This window comes from Miniopterus schreibersii, assembly GCF_964146895.1.
Source record: "Miniopterus schreibersii genome assembly, chromosome: 11".
NCBI lineage: Eukaryota > Metazoa > Chordata > Mammalia > Chiroptera > Miniopteridae > Miniopterus > Miniopterus schreibersii.
The window spans coordinates 28,435,248-28,451,840 of NC_138111.1; the positions used below are offsets into that span (position 1 = coordinate 28,435,248).

At 51.0% G+C, this 16,593-nt stretch overlaps 2 protein-coding genes across 14 annotated transcripts in view; one reads left to right on the plus strand and one right to left on the minus strand.

Annotated features, from left to right (window-relative positions):
* Positions 1 to 337: 337 nt before the first annotated feature.
* AQP7 (aquaporin 7) lies at positions 338 to 15,565 on the plus strand. 13 transcript variants are annotated; one of them, XM_081151062.1, is made up of 9 exons: positions 338 to 540; positions 1,622 to 1,668; positions 2,448 to 2,703; positions 3,825 to 3,942; positions 11,187 to 11,310; positions 11,718 to 11,855; positions 12,056 to 12,174; positions 12,408 to 12,625; positions 12,990 to 14,108. In XM_081151062.1, the coding sequence occupies exons 3-9, from the start codon at positions 2,570 to 2,572 to the stop codon at positions 13,270 to 13,272; spliced, it is 1,134 nt and encodes a 377-aa protein (XP_081007188.1). In that variant the 5' UTR covers positions 338 to 540; positions 1,622 to 1,668; positions 2,448 to 2,569; the 3' UTR covers positions 13,273 to 14,108. The 13 variants fall into 13 exon arrangements, with proteins under 13 accessions (XP_081007188.1, XP_081007194.1, XP_081007189.1 ...); XM_081151063.1 differs by having other exon boundaries at positions 339 to 540; positions 2,448 to 2,680; positions 12,990 to 13,354; XM_081151064.1 differs by having other exon boundaries at positions 374 to 540; positions 11,718 to 11,801; positions 12,990 to 13,341.
* The window catches only part of NFX1 (nuclear transcription factor, X-box binding 1), a 69,642-nt gene continuing 61,690 nt past the window's right edge, over positions 8,642 to 16,593 (minus strand). The window contains exon 25 of the mRNA XM_081151054.1: positions 8,642 to 8,665. The gene's annotated coding sequence lies outside the window, so the exon portion shown is untranslated. The remainder of the gene's footprint in view (positions 8,666 to 16,593) is intronic.

A 16,593-nucleotide genomic window follows, 5' to 3' on the forward strand; every position in this document is an offset into this window, starting at 1 on the left:
CAGAACTTTCCAGTCCACATTCTGCACAGCTCTCCACACAGCCAGACATTCAGGAGCCTCCACTGAGCCTGGGGCCTGGGGCCTGGGGCCTGGGGCCTGGGGCCTGGGAGGGCTTCCTCTGGCTCTGGGCTGGACACTGGCTTGGAGGACAGTTCCTTCCTCTGGGACCATGAGGCCCAGCACCCACCCAGAGCTCCAACTCTGACCTCACAAGGGCTATCTCAGAACCTGGTTTCCATGGCGCCACTGGCTGGAGAAATGATGCTATTTTGGGCAGTTCATCTGGACTTGACTCAAGTGGCACGGGCCAAACCCCTGTCCCACTGACCTCTCCCCTGGAGGAGCAAAGCAGGACAGAACAGCGCTCAGAGCCGCCCCAAGGAAGCTGAGGGGAGGGCCCTAGACTGGGGACACAAGGACAGCAGAGCCTCAGCTAGGGGAATAGCCAGAGCTTGGGACAGTCATGGATAAACAGGACCAAGACCTGCTGTAACTGAGAAGTCCCCAAGGTGGACGCTGAGAAACAAGGCACTTCATAGAGTGAGTTTGGGTCTAGGCAAGGCTGGGACAAGGGGACCTCCCCTGGGGCCCAGACCTGGGAATGCCACTCTCTGGGGACCATATGGGGAGGAAGTGAGCATGTGGCTGTCTGGGGAAGAAACCCCAGTTGGGAGGTGGAAGCCTGGATGTCTGCTCTGGTTTAGTCTCGAGTTGCTGGGTGACACTGTCTCTGGGCTTCAGTTCCCTTGCCTGTAAATTGAATGTTGGGAGGATCAGTGGTGGAGCAGATTGGGAGGCTGTGTTGCGCTGGCCTGCCAGCAGGGTGAAGGGGTAGGACTGGGAGAGTGTGGAGACCAGTGACATTGGACTGCAGGGATGCAGGTCAGATAGATGGGTTGATTGCTGGCTTTGCTGGAGTTATTTTTCCCCCGGAGAACCTTCTTGAGAGGCTGGGGCTGGGCCTAAAGGGTTTCTGCAATCAGGGCTAAGGTTGTAAACTGTGCTGCAGCTAGAGGGCACTGGGCTAGAGAACAAGGGGGACATACAGGGTGGGGAAGCTCAAGAGTTATGTTCGTGCTGCCGTTTTCGAGGAAAATGAGAATACAAGGAATTTCCAGGGATGGTGAGAAGGATAAGCCTTGCTGGGGGGGGGCGGGTATGGACTCAATGAATTTTTAGGACCTCATCATGTGTGTTTGTGTAAGGAAGAGGCCCTGGAAAGTCACAGTTTAAGTCAGCAGCAAGAGGGCTTGAGGTTAGACCAACGGCAATAATAGCTGCATATGTGAGGGGGGGCCACTGAGGGGAGTCTGTGGGCATCCCCACTGTCCAAAGGGGGTTACAGATATGAGAAGGTCAGAAGGAGCTCTGAAGGGCCTGGCCCGGAGGTCAGGGGTCCTGAGGACAGCATGGGTAGAGGGGGTGGGACCTGAGGGCCTCTTGCCATTGGCTGAGGCACATCCAACTGCATCCGTGCTCCCTGCCAGCTTGGCTGGGTTGAGGGGTTGGAAATGGTAGTAACTGTCCCTGTGGCTTCTCCCCCTGGAGGCTGAGGTCCGACGAGAATGCGGGGCCAAGTTCTGTGCCCCTCAGCCCTCGGGATCTCTCTTTGCTCCCACAGCATTTAAAACTCCTCCAGAGCATGACTCAAGCAGACAGGAAGAAGCGGTAAGCACCCACTCACCCCCATGCCGGCCTCCCGCCTCCATCCCGGAGGGGGGGGGTTCCCCTGCCCCCCCCCCCCCGCAGCCTCTCCCTCGTGTCAGTTGATTCCCTCACTAATTCATGGGCCCCAGAAGAAGGGCCTCTTCTACCTGCACCCATAGCAAAGCACAGGCTGGGCCCCGGGGTGAGGGGAGGCTCAGAAAGACCTGACTAAGGGTTAAGGGGTTGGTCAGGGTTGGTGCTCAATTGAACTGAACTCACTACCTCTCACTCTCTCAGGCTCAGGTTTCTTTGGGGTGAAATAGAAGCCAAAGTCCTTGCTATGGCCGAGGCCCTACCTACCTAGTCTGTTTCCTTTCTGACCTCCCCCTACCCCACCCTGAATCTCCCCACTCCAGTCACACTGGAGCTTTCTTACTTTCATACATGCTCGGAGTCCTTTGGTGACTGTTCCCTGTGCCTGACACACTCTTCCCACAGTTAATCACATGGCTCTCTCCCTCACTTCCTTTGTATCTTTGCTCAAATGACACATTCTTTATTTGTTTGTTTATTTATTTAGAGACATTGATTTGCTGTCCCACTTATTTATGCATTCATTGGTTGATTCTCATATGTACCCCGACTAGGGATCGAACCTGCACCTTTGGCCTATCGGGACGATGCTCTACCTGAACTTCCTGTGCAGGGCTCAAATGCCATATTCTCTATGAGGCTTACTCTGACTGCCCAACTTAAAATCACACCCCACCTCCTTTTCCTTGCTCTATCTTTCCCTGTAGGACATATTTCCTGCTCTGTCCACCTCTCCTCTGCCTCTGTGGCACCTTCCCAAGACTGTTCTTGGGTCCCTGCCTGCCTCAGGCTGCTCATAGGCTCTTCTTTGGGGCTAAGGAGGCCATTCATGGGGAGCCTACATGGTGATGCATGGGAGCTGGAGCTGGATGGGAGCCAAGGGATCGTCCAGGAAACTGTACATCCCTCCAATGTGCAGCCCTGGGTTTGTTCTCCTGTGGTAAGGACAGAGCAAGGACTGAGGTGGGTGAGCTATGGACATGGGGGCTCAGTCAGAGATGGGGGGTGATGTTCCTATCCCAAGCAGGGCAAGGTAGTGAGTGCCTAGTGTGAGCTTCAGGCAGTCAACAGGGGAGGGTCACCAGTCTTAACAAGCACTAAAGGCCACACTTAGAGTTATCTCTACCCCCTTCTCCTCTTTTGCCTCTACACCCCATCTCCTCCAAGCTCAAGCTCTATCCCACCCCACCCCCAATAGACAATAGAGCCTGTAACTCACTTTTTCCTCCAATCATGATTATTAAATAAATATTTATCCAGCATCTACCATGTGCCAGGCACTGCAGAAAGTTCTGGGGATCTACTGGAAAGTAAGACAGATAAATTCCCTAGTTTTCATTCATCCTACAATATATATTGAGCACCTACTATGTGTCTGGCACTGTGCTAGGCACTGAGAATACACGAGGGAGTAAGATCCAATCCCTCCTTGCCTCTCTCCCTCCCTCTCATTTGTTCACTCGCTCGCTCGCTCACTCACAAACACCTGGTTGAAGCGCCTGGTGCACTTAGTAGACCCCTTCATCTTTGGCAGAACCTGGTGCATATTTCAGGTCTCAGTGCTGTTTATAGAGCCTGGGAGCAGACTTTGCCCCACCCTGTGCTATTTGCAGGATGCCTTTCGGTTGTCAGGTCCAGCCTGATGTCTTGCCTGTGTCTTCAGGCATCTGGTTCCTGCAGGTAGGTGGGCAGAGAGATAGACAGACAACTGAGTTCCACCTTCCTCCTTGCTCTCCCCCATTTGCTTCTCCCCCAAGGCTCACTGAGGGGGATGGCATTCATCAGATCCCCAACTGCCCCTCTGCAAAGTGGCTTAGTTGGTGTGGCCTTCCCACTGGTCCAGTCCTCACCAGAAGGAAGAAAGGGCAAGACCTAGCTATCTACCCCCAGTCCTTCTCCACATCCCTGTGACACTCAGGTGTCTCAGCTGATCCTAGCTGTCCCAGCAGCCCTGGGCAACAACAGGAGGTGTGTGTGGACAGGCCACTGGGTTACCTATTAACTCAGCCATGAGTTAAAGGGCTGATGGGCAGCAAGTGCCCTTGAGTCTCACTTCTGCTCATGGGTTCGGGCTGCTGCTTCAGGTCTTCCCGCAAGGCCAGGATAACCCAGTCGCCCACGACAGTGAAGATGAAAGCAATACTGCGGAAGGAGGTGGTGCGAGTGTTCCTGGCCGAGCTCATGAGCACATATGTCATGATGGTGAGTGGGCGGGTGGCACAGGGTGGGTGGGATCTGAGGAAGGGGCATGAACCCCAGGACTTCAGGAGGGTGGGGCTCAGTATGGGCAATCCATGACCCCTCCCACTGCTGGCCCTCTGGGTCACATTGCCCATTTCCTGGTCCCTGAGCTGGGAGCCTGAGGGTGAAGCATAGGAAAGTAAGGAGAGAGCTCTGTCTTTCTCACCAAGTCTTTTTGGGAGAGAAAGGGCTCATACTTTGTGGAGGTAGAACAAAATCATGGGCTGGGGGTGTGTCAGGGGACAGGGCTGGAAGTGGGAAGAAGGGAAACCAAGAGGAAAGAGATTGGAGAGAATGCTGAGTTTTTGTTTTTCTTAACCCTCACCTGAGAATATTTTTTTCCATTGATTTTTAGAGAGAGTGGAAGGGAGGGAGGGAGGGGGAGAGAGAGAGAGAGAAACATCTATGAGAGAGACACATTGGTTGCTTCCTGCCCGTGCCCTGACCGGGGCTGGGGATTGAACCTGTAACCCAGTTACGTGCCCTTGACTGAGACCTTTCAGTGCTCTAACCACTTAGCTCTAACCACTGAGCTACGTTGGCAGGGGTGAGTGTCAGGTTTTGAGAATTAATGCTGAGGGCAAGGGGGAGACACTGAAGGCTTTCAAGCAGGGGAATGATGTGGTCAGATTTGGATTTTAGAAGGAAACCCTTTCTGGGTGTAGTGTGGAGTCTCAGCAGAATGGGCAATGCTGGAGGGAGGGGAACCAGTTAAGAGATTGTTGCAAAGACCTAGCATAGAGAGAGGGTGGTGGATGGTCCAAGGACCGAGAAGAACGCACACGTTTGAGGCAGTTGTAGAAGATGGAATCAAGGAGGTTTCATAAGCCATAGATGTGGGGTAAGTGCTAAGGGGCCATTCTGAACCCTGGGCCTAGCGCAGGGTGAGAGGTAAGATCAGTTTGGACATGATGGAGTAAGGTGCCGGGAAGGAATCTAGAAGGTGGTTGGATATAGAGGTCTGGAGCTCACGAGAGTAGCTTGGGCTGGAAGTATAGAGGTCATCAGAATATGGATGGTGGTTATAAAAACTGTTCAGTGAGAGTGTACAGGAAGAGCCAATAAATTGAAGAAAGAGCCCCGGAGAACAAAGAGGGGCACACGAAGGGGCCTGAGAAGTATCGGCTAGAGAGGTGGGAGGAAAATAGGTTACAGAAGTGTGTGGGAGTCCACAGCAGTGTGGGCAGCTGCAGCCAGCCAGAGAAGGTGAGAACCCACCACGGTCCATGCAGTTTGATGACATGGAAGTCACTGGAGACCTTGGCAAGGGCTCTTTTAGTGGGTGGCAGGACAGAAACGAGATCTCAAGCCGGAGGTGAGGTTTCTTGGAAACTCCGCCTTCACCTGCTTCAGCTCTGCCACCTTCCCCAGCCTCTGCCTCTAAGCTGTAGCCACGCTTGTTTGCACCTTAGGGAGGACCCAGGTCCATGAAAAGAAGGGGCAGCCTCTGGGAAGAAAAGCAAAGGCAGTCAGGAGCATGCTGAGGTGGGGCCAGCGGGGGCGGGGGGGGGGTGGAGAGGCAGTGTGTGTGACAGTGTGAGTGTGCCTGAGTGTGTGTGGTTGTGTTTGTGCACGAGTATGAGTGTAACTGTTTGTGTGCATGTTGAGCCACAGGGTAGGAGATGATGGGACCTACGGAGCCCAAGGGACTCTGAATACCTGGATTTTTATCCTGATCCTGCCACTGAGATCTGCCTTGGGCAGATCTCTTGGTGGCTCGGAGCCTGTCTTCTTATTTATAAAATGTGCTGAATGGGGCCTTTGTGGGCTTTGGATTTGAATTCTGGCTGTGATATCTTCTACCTGTGTGATCTTCCATAAATATCTTAATTGTGCAGAACTTTAGCTTCCTTGTGAGTAAACATGACACTAACATGGAGCTGGCAGAGTTGTGTGAGGAAGGCCAAGAGCCCAAAACCCAGTTCACATGTAGGACACATGTGTTGCTCTCTGGTCATTATGACAAGTGCCCTCAGCTACTTTCTCCTCCCTGCCTCCCACCCGCTCCACCTCCCCCATTACTCACCCTCCCGCTTGGCTCCTGAGCTGTAAGGACAGCACTGGATTCTGTCCTGCCTTAATCCAGGGCAAAGTAATTCATTTATGACAAAACATTCCAGTCCCATGAGGGCTGTTAAACCTTGGAACCGTGGAGCCAGGAGGGTGCTTCCTTGAAGAGCTCTTAGGGGAAACAGGTACCATCCACATACATTGAAGTCTGCCTGTGTCCGTGTTTCTCTTCCTTTTCATGAGATTATTATTTAGCACCTAATACATATCAGGCACTGATGCTAAACTAAGCCCCTTAGATACAGCACCTTCCCAAATCCTCACAACAGTCCTGTTGGTCTATTATTATCCCCATTTCTCAGATGGGGAAACTGAGACTCCACAAGACTTACTTGCCCAAGGTCACATTTTAAGTTAAGATTAAATCCAGTTAGTCTAACATCACAGCCTTGACCCTTAATCTCTATGCTCTGTCCCTTAGCTTAGCTATGGCAGGATTTCTAACAACCTGGCTTGTTAACTGGCCCCCAGCTCAGGTAAGACCCTCACTTTCAGGCTTTAGGTAGTTCAAGACCTCACTCCAGGTCTTGTTTTCCCCATCTGTAGAGTGGGGGCAGAAACATTTGCCATTCAGATTTGCTGTGAGAATTAAAAAGAAGTAACACATGTAAAATAACTTTGAGAGGTTCAGGCTCACATAGGACATTGTGTTACTGTTATTTTTATTTGTTGGGATTGTGCCAAACTGATAGGAAGCTCAGTGAGTCATCAGGGTAAAGGTTTTAGGAGAAAAGCAAGTGTGACCTTGGGCTCCATTTACTGCAGCCAGGATGAGGGAAATGGACTGTTCTCCACAATTTCACTCTGGGATCTCTGGGAGTGTTGTCCTCGAGGCTAGCCTTCTGACTCTTGGAGGGACTTGGACAGGCTGAGCCACATTTATTGACCAGGAAGGGAGGAGTTGGACCATCAAGGCTCTGAAAAACCATCTGTAGACGTGAACTGAACCATAGGGCAGGGGTTGCAAACTCACACGCTCCAGGGGCCAGAGAGAGCAACTCAGAGTGGCGGGGCCTTGTGGCTAATTGCAGAGTGCCGACCTGTGCAAGGACGCAGCCGCCACTGCTCCAGCCGACTGTTGCCATGCAGGGCAGAAAGCAGGTCCGCATTACCTGCGCTTCTGATTTCTTTAGAGAAGCTGAAACTTGTGATCATCAAAACCAAGTTATCCAAATCAAGAATGTGTGCTGGATGGATAAGGCCTATGGGCTGCCAGTTGGTAACCGTGACACAGGAGACCATGTGGGGCTTACTCATTCATTCATTATTTTTTTAAAAATATGTCTTCATTGATTTCCGAGAGAGGAAGGGGGACGGAGAGAGAGACAGAAACATCAATGATGAGAGAGTCATTGATCGGCTGCCTCCTGCACGCCCCCAACTGGGGATAGCGCCTGCAACCAGGCATGTGCCCCGATCGGGAGTCAAACCGTGATCTCCTGGATCCTAGGTCAATGCTCAACCACTGAGCCACGCCAGATGATATTCATTATTTTTAGCAAATGGTTCTGAGATCCTACTTGGAAATAAGGACCCTTGGTCTTCAGACTCTCCATGCCGGCTCCACTCCCTGCACTTCCTGACACCCCTCAAACCTGTCAGCCTGTCCTGGCCTCACACTCTACTCTCACACCCCATCTGTTCCTGTTCTTTCCTGCGTCATCTTACCCTTGACCCTAAGCTAGCCCGCCTCTGGGCCCCTCTGCACCTGTCCTGGGGCTCTTGAGGAACCCAGTGGGCCCTGCTCACTGCCTCACCCCTACTCTATCCGGGCTATTTCAGTTTTTCTCAGACTTCCCCAAAGCTGCTCTGTGCTCTGCCTGCTTTTTAAATCAGCAAATGGCTTGCTCTCTAGCTTGACAGAACTATCAGGTAGCCTCCTGTGTCTGATTCCTTACCCACCTGTCCCTGTCACCACCAGAACCCACCTACCTGTATATCCATATTTCTCCCCTGCACCAGGGCAGGGCCCTCTCTTTCATGTGGGACCCTCCTCTCCTGCGCCAGTCCCACCCGCGTCTACAGGTACGCCGCTTGTCCTTTTCTCTCTCCTTTATCTCCAGCCTCTCCCTCTCTCAATCTTAACATACCAAAGTCTCTCTACTTAAAACAGCACAACACGGAACAAAACTCCCCTCCCTTCATCCCGTAAGCCCCTTCATTTATCACATTCTCCCTCACTCCCTTCTCAGGCAGGTTCACAAAGGGAGGTCTACACTGGAGCCCTTCAGCTCTTCCTCACTGCCTACTCACCTCTCAGCCTCTAGGACCTGGCTTTTGTCCTCAAGCCCTGGTGATACAGTGCTCACCACATTACTAATGACTGTTGGATAGTGACATCTAAAGGGATGCTTTCCAGGTCTTCATGCACTTGACCCAAAGGCTGCAACTGACTGTGTGGACCACACCCTTCTTGGGAAACTCTGCTTCTCCCTGTGCCCAGGACGCACGCTGTCTTTGTTCTTTCATTTCAACGCCTGCTGCAGCTGTGTGGCTCCAGGTTCAGACCTCAGGTGCTGTCTCCTCTGTGTCCTCTCACCTGCCTTCATCCGCCCTGATGGCTTCAGAGGAAGCCTTCAGTCCACAATTCTCCAGGATTTCTTTTTCAAAAACTCTAGAACAGAAATGTCCAAGGGAAATATGAGTCACATTTGTAATTTAAAATGTTCTAGTAGCCATATTTAAAAGGCAAAAAGTGAAAGGTGAAACTAATTTTAATAATTATAATATTTAACCCATACAACTAAAATATTACCAGTTCAACATGCAATCAATATACAATTATTAATTAGATTCTACATTCTCCTTTTCCTGCTGTCTTTGAAATCTGGTTTGTACTTTATACTTAAAGCAGATCTCAATTGGGACTAGCCACATTCCAAGTACATAATAGCCACATGTGGTTAGTGGCCATCATATTGGATGATACAAATCTAGACTCTGATTTCCAGCAGTCTAGACATCTAGAGGTTCCTCAGAGTCAGCATGTCCAAAACACATGGACTTTTCAGCAGAGGTGCTATCTGAGCCTGGCCTTAAAGTAGAGTATCATTTTTTTCAGGATCTAGGATCCAGATATTCCAGAAAGAGGGAATAGCATGTGCAAAAACACAGAGGCATGAAAAAGCAAGGCATGCAGGGAGCAGTGTGGTGGTTTGGTTTGAGGCTGTCTCGCATAGGTGACTGCCTGGATTCAAGCCCTGGTTTACTACATTCAGGCTCTACACTTTGGATAAGCCACTTAACTTCTCTAAGCCTTGGATTGCCCATTCTTAAATGGGGAGATTAATAGTACTTAATGCATATGTGGTGTAAGGATTAAAGGAAGTAATAGATGTGACTTTTACCAGTGTCTGACACATAGTCAATTCTCAATAAATGGTGGTTATTATTTAGCAGTAATGCTGTTGTTGAACATAGAGAACACTGGAGCAGATACGAAATGGAGAGGCAGAAATTATAAAGGGTTTTGAATGGAGGCTACTGAGTTTGGACTTTATCCTAGAAATGAAGGGGAGCCAGCGAATGTTTGAATGAAGGGCAGACATGATCAGCACTCAGTGTTAAAGGCCACTCTGGCTGCAAGGAAGAGGCTGAGAAAGATCTGGGGAGAATGTAAGCAGAACTGATTGGTTGTGGGGAGGAGGGAGAGAAAACACTCATTTGTGACATCCAAGTTTCTGGTTTGGCCAACTGGAATGAGGAACATAGGACGGGGATCACATTTTCTGAGTTGGTGATCTTTGAACATGGAGCCTGAGATGCCTGTGGAACACCTAGACTTTCAGTGGTTATCTAGAAATAGGGATCTGGCTCCTAGGTGGAGGTTTTGGGAATTTAGTGCACTAGACATATCTGAAGCCATAGATCTGGTAAGAAGACCCAAGAGTGACTGGAGTGAGATGTGAAAGGGGCCAGGGATGGAGCCCTGAGATCGTCCATATTCACGAAACAGATGAAGAAAAAAGAATGTGGGAAGGAACTGTAGAGAGGGAGAGGCTATGGAGGTAAGAGAAAACCCAGGAGGGAGACATGTCATGGAGACTAAAAGGAGGGACTTTCCAGGAGCACAGAATGGTTAAGAGGGTCAACGTCAGCAAAGTCAAGGAAGACAATGTCTGAAAGGACCTTTGGAAAATCAGAAGGCTGGAGCCCTCAGAGCTTCAGTGTTGGTAAGATGTGGAAACAGAGAGCAAGGGAAGAGTTAAAGGAGCCAGCCATGGGTTCTTTCCTTGAGCCTGGCCGACACAGGGAGGGGGTGTCCAGAAGCCCACGGGTGGACAGGAAGGCTGGGCTGAAGTGGGAAGGTTTACTTTTAGGAAGGAAGAGACCTGAGTCTGTGGGAGCCAGTCAAGGGGAGGGTGGAAAATATAGGCAAGAGGGAGGCCTCTGCAGAGGGAGGGAGAGGCTGGGCATAGGTATCAGAGCTGAAGGGATAGGCTCTAGATTCAGGTGGCTGGCTGCAGGAGGTTGAGTGAGGGCCTAGCTTCAGGCCTCTAATGTCCCTGGAAAGGGGATCAGTGGGAGTGTCACCTGAGGAGATCCAGCAGTTAGGGATGGGTAAGAGCTAGAAGTTCAGGAATGACACCTGAGGGCAATGGAAATACTGCTGAGGGCAAGACAATTAGAACCCCACTGGCTTCCAGGGCTGACGTGTGTGGGGGCAGGGGGTTGTGGGAGGGGGGCTGTGGCAGAGCCCAGGCATGAAGTTTGGAAATCCCTTGAAGAAGTGTCCTTCAGGCGAGGCTGAAGTGTGAGATGCTCTGAGGGGTTCAATCCACAGCAGCCATGCCTTCCTCGAAGCCCTGACTCCTCCCCTGAACTTCAGGTAGGCTCGGGGTCCATGGGCCTGGATGTATCTGAAGGAGTCTCTGACTCTGCTGCCCCCCACCCTGGCTCCTTTTACACCCCCCACCCAGCTCTCACTGGTCAGGTCTTAGAGGCCTTGACAGGGGCAAGCAGGGAGAGGTCATGGGGAGGAAAGTCTCTGGAGGAAGAGGGCATGGCAGAGGGTCTCCAAGAGCAATTTGGGGAGGCCCAGGGTGTGAGGGTGAGGAGCCCAAACTAGGCTCTGAGCTCTCCTCTGAGGTAGGGGCTTCTGGGAAGGCAGTCCCCTCAGAGGCTCTCCCTCGCAGGTGTTTGGCCTTGGCTCTGTGGCCCATATGATTCTAGGAGATAAATTTGGGAGCTACCTCGCGGTCAACTTGGGTTTTGGCTTCGGAGTCACCATGGGAATTCACGTGGCAGGGAAAGTCTCTGGTGAGTGGGCCCTGCCTGACCAGCAAGGCCAGGAATCTCCTGCAGGTTCTTCCTGCCCAGTGCCAGCCAGCCCCTTCTCCCAGCCAGCCAGCACCTCACCTTCACCGGCCACTTGGAGGGAGAACACCCTAAACCTTTTCCCCTGTCTTGCCCAGATTCTACAAGAGCCTCCTTGACCCACCATTTTTATTAGCTGGGTCAACTTAGCCAAGCTATTTAACTTCGCTACTCCTCCCTTTCCTTAATGGTCAAATGGAGATGGTGGTCCTGCCTCGGTGGGTCCTTGTGAGAATTAAATGAGTGTACTGCATAAATGCTTGCCTTATTATTGTTGTTCGCTGCTCTCAATATTTTTATTGTTGTTGGTTTCTGCTCTCACTCTCCCAACACACTTGCCCTCCCCTTAGGGGCCCACATGAATGCAGCGGTGACCTTCACCAACTGTGCACTAGGCTACATGCCCTGGAAGAAGTTTCCTGTGTACATACTGGGTCAGTTCCTGGGCTCCTTCCTGGCTGCTGGCACCATCTACTGCCTCTTCTACAGTGAGTGGGTGTCCACTTCTGGCCTCAGCCTTCTCCTCTGAAATACGGGCAGATCCAAGCTCAGTGTCTTGGCCTGTGAAAATGTCTGGGAGAGAAAAGCCCTGGAGGTGCTCCCCAACCCTGCATCCTACCACCTTATTTCTGCAACTTCAGTGGGGTTGAGCTAGGGGCAGGTTCACACTTAATCTTTGTCTCTACAGCAGCTCTTATGGAGTACACGGGCGGACATCTGACAGTGACTGGTTCTATAGCCACCGCTAACATTTTTGCCACCTACCTTCCTGCCCACATGACATTGTGGAGGGGCTTCCTGGATGAGGTCAGTGGTTCAGGGTGGGTGCCCCTCCAGAGGCCCTCCCCACCTCAAGAAGGGGCCAGCAGGCAGCCCCTCACCACAGAGAGGATAGAACTCTGATGGGAACTGTACCAAGATGTATCTCTGCCAGTGGATTTGGACTGGGGGCACTGCTGAGGCCCTGTGGCTTGGCTAGGGGGCCTGGGTGGCTGGCTTGGCTAGGGCCCTGGGTGGCTGCCACAGCATTTGCTCCCCAGATGTTCGTTACGGGGATGCTCCAGCTGTGTCTCTTCGCCATCACGGACAAGCGTAACCACCCAGCACTGGAAGGGACACAGTCCGTGTTGATTGGCATCCTTGTTGTCATCCTTGGAGTGTCCCTGGGCATGAACTCAGGATATGCCATCAACCCATCCCGGGACCTGCCTCCCCGCTTCTTCACCTTTATTGCTGGCTGGGGCACACAGGTCTTCAGGTACTGCCCTGCCCAGTCCACTCCCTCGAGTTTTCTGTGGGTTCCTTGCATGCGGAGGGGTGGGGGTGATGTGAGGAGCAACACAGGAGAGTCCTGCAGAGCTGTCAGGTGGCCTGGGGAGGCAGGAGTGGGTCCTGACCTTCCCTCTCACCAGCACTGATGTAGATCCTGCTCCTGGGCTGAATGTAAACCCTGCCCCAGAATCAGGGTGAAGCTGACCAGGGTCTCAGGCTCAGGGGTGACTCCTGGGCTAGGATGGGGATCACTTCTCTACTCTCAGGCCTACTCCCTGTCTCAGTGTGTGGATACAGGTGCTATCCTGGACATCTACACCCTCACCAAGCCTCTTGCCTCTTGCCTACAGTGCCAGGCAATGGTGGTGGGTGCCAGTGGTGGCACCAACCCTGGGTGCCCTCTTAGGTGGCATCATCTACGTGGTCTTCATTGGCTCCATCATCCCACGGGAGTCCCAGAGATTGGATTATCCTGTGCAGCATGAAGACCACCGAATAACTGTACCGCCCAAGACCATATCTCACCAGACTTCATCCCCTACCCTGGCTTCTGTCTCTGTGTCCCCTGACAACAGACCTACAGTCCGACCTACCCCACACTTAAATGACACCATCCGAATACATCAATTCTAAGTAAGATTATTTGTAACCCCATCCCTACCCCAATAAAGCAAGTCTTGTCCCTCAGTGGTACCCTTGCATACTAGGTGCCCCCTATGGTTGGGCTTCTCTCCTAGTTCTTCCAGAAACTCTAGGGTTATGCCATAGCCCAAAGCTGGAGCATGGACCAAAGAGGCCTCTAACTCCTTCCAGTCCTGGGCGATGGGGTGCCCCCTGGGGAAGAATGGGGAAGGGCCAACAGGAAGAGATTAAAAAATGCCAGGCACAGAACAGTGGACTTTCAGGCATAGGTTAGGAAAGGGATGGTTTGGGAAAAGGACAACAGCTAGCTGATGGGGGGTCAGTTCTGGGGATACCCTGAGCTGCCCTGAGATAGGACTCGAGACTCTTCTTCAGTTTTGGTCAGTCCTTGTACCAGACAAGCCCAAGCATGTAGATCAGTTTTTTTCAACCTTTTTTTTTTTTTTTTTAATTATTGCACCACCTCAGAAGCCTTTATATATATATATATGTAAAATTTTTTTTTATTGAGCTTTAGAGAGAGAAGGGAGAGGGGGAGAGAGAGAGAAACATCAATGTGAGAGTGGAAACATTAATCAGTTGCCTGCTGCATGCCCTCTGCCAGGGACTGAGCTGCAACCCGGGCACGTGCCCTGACCAGGAATCGAACTGGCAACCTTTTGGTTTATAGGACAATGCCCAGCCAACTGGTCCACACCAGCCAGGGCCAGATATTTTTTTCTTAACCACATGATATTTTAATGCCACAGATATACTGTATATGTTTATGTACTTTATGTATATCTGTGCTTTATACAGAAATAGTAAAATCTGTTTCATCTTCTCCTTCCATGAATCAATTGTCTCTCTTGGGGGCAAAATTACCCCCCACCCTTGAAAATGCTTGATGTAGACAGATAACGCATGTAAGGGTTACACTCTTCTTCCTTATTCCTGGGTGCAACAGCTCTCCCATGTTAAGAAATTCCAGAGTTAGAAAGGAACATGTAGCCCAGCCAGTGTGGCTCAGTGGTTGAGCATCGACCCATGAACCAAGAGTCCCAGTCAAGGCACATGCCTGGTTTGCAGGATTGATCCCCAGTACGGCGGAGCATGCAGGAGGCAGTCGATCGATGATGTTTCTCTTTCATCGATGTTTCTCTCTATCCCTCTCCCTTGCTCTCTAAAAAATCAACAAAAACATACATATTTTTTTAAAGAAAGGAAGACGCAGAGAGGAAATCCTTCTAAAAGGTGTAGAGACAGGAAACGGCCTCATGGAGTTGAAGGGGACAGGCCCAAAGGTTGAGTAGAGGTGGGGCAGCCAGGACCCACTGACTCTGGGGCCAAGGAGGAATCATCCTGCTTTCTGGGATTCAGAATGCAGCATTGCCCATGGTTCCTGTCATTGCTTGTGTGTTTACCCTTTCAGCACCTGAGCACCTCCTGTATGCAGGCCTTGCCTGGGCAGTAGAGCTGCTGTAGTGGAGGGGGCTGGGTCTCTGCCTTCAATAAACGCAGTCTAATGGGAACAGAAAGAGCTAAGTGGTGGAGAATGGGTTACATGGAGGCTGTGGGGGCTCACAGCCCAGCTTCAAAGCCGAGATCAAGGATGGCTTCCCAAAGGAGACAGAGCAGAGTTGGGGTTGGGGTGGTGGTGGTATACTTTCAAGGGCTGGCTGCTGCACTTTACAGACTGAGGGGACAGGGGGCAGAGGAGGCTGGGCTTTCTTATGGAGGTAGGGACATGGTAAGAAGAGACTTAGAAGGCCCACCTGAGCTGCAGTGTGCAGGTTGGTGGAAAAGGGGGAGACTGGGGCCTGCAAGGGAGTATGGTGAGAGGCAATAATCCCAGAGGAGCAGCAAGCAGTACACCTAACAGGTCAGTGCTGGTGGGAGTGGAGAGAAGGGTTTCACTCAATGCCTGGGAGGTAAAACCCTCAGGACTTGGGCTCAGATTGGAGTGGGTGAGGGCGAGTCAGGAGTCAGGTCTTTCAGTTTCTGGCTTGGGCCTGGGACACTGGAGATGTCCCTACTGAGAGCAGAGCATGGGAGGGGAACCAGTTTGGAAAGGAAGATAAGCTGAGCTTGAGTTGTCTATGGGACTTGAAGGGCAAAAGATGTGTTGTTTTGGGCAAGTTCCTCAACCTCTCTGGCCTCGTTTTTCTCTTTTGTAAAATGAGTCTAATAATATTACCTACCATTTGTGTTGCTGTGTATATTCATAAAACATACACAATGCTGAGAACAGTGCTTGGCACAGACCAGGTGCTCAATAAACAATTATGCCTTTTGTACAGAGTTCAGAAAAAAGTTGAAAACAGAGATTGAAAAAGTTGTGGTTGTGTGGATATAGCTGGGGCCATGGAATAGTGAAAGGAGGGTCAGTGAGCAGGATCTTGGGAGCACAGCCAGGAGGTGGTTGTGAGGTATGTATGCAGTGGGCACCTCAAGAGGTTTGGCTGAGAAGAGGGCACAAAGTGGATGGCCAGGGGGCATTGGAAACAATCCAAATGTCCACCAACATGGGAACAGATACACTGCAGTACAGCCACATACAACAGATTTGATACATCAGTAAAAACTAAGGCACAATAGCTATCTGCAACATGGAAAAATTTTGCAGGCATAAAAAGCAATGCAGTAGACTGTATACAGTATGACACCAGTTATACTGTTGATAAACACGCAACAAGTAACAGTCTTTGGGTAAACACATGATAAAACTACTTAAAAAAAAAGGGGGGGATGATTCTTCGAGGGATATAGACTATAGAAATGGGAGATGAAATGGGAAGTAGCATGGGGTGGTGCAAGCTATTAATAATATCCTAGTTTTGGAGTTGGGGAAAAATTTATGGGCTATATGATTGTACTTTATGACATATAACTGTGATATTTGTAGGTTTCATATAAAAAGATGAATAGCTATGTCATGAGAATAGGTGGTAGGAAGAGTAGTGGGTTGCTGCCTGCTGAGATTACAGGGGGTCCAGGGATAAAGGGGAGAGATTTGAGCATGTCTGACATCCCATGGTGGGAGGAGCTCAGCCAGGGAACCAGGCCTGGGAGTGACAAGGTAAGGGCCCACAGCTGCAAGTCCCAGCCAGCTGCTTCCCTCAGTGATACTGGACAAGCCCCTCTTCCCCTCTCAGCCTCAGTGACTCTGTGAACATGAGAAGAGTGGCTTTCTAATTTCCAGTGTTTCAGAGCAGCGTAACCAGGGTGTCAGTCACAGGTGGGAGAGGCATATATGGGCCCCAGGGTTCTGGTTGCTACCCTCCCCTGTCCTTCACTGACTACTTCAGCCTTCTGGCATCCTCATGCCCCTAG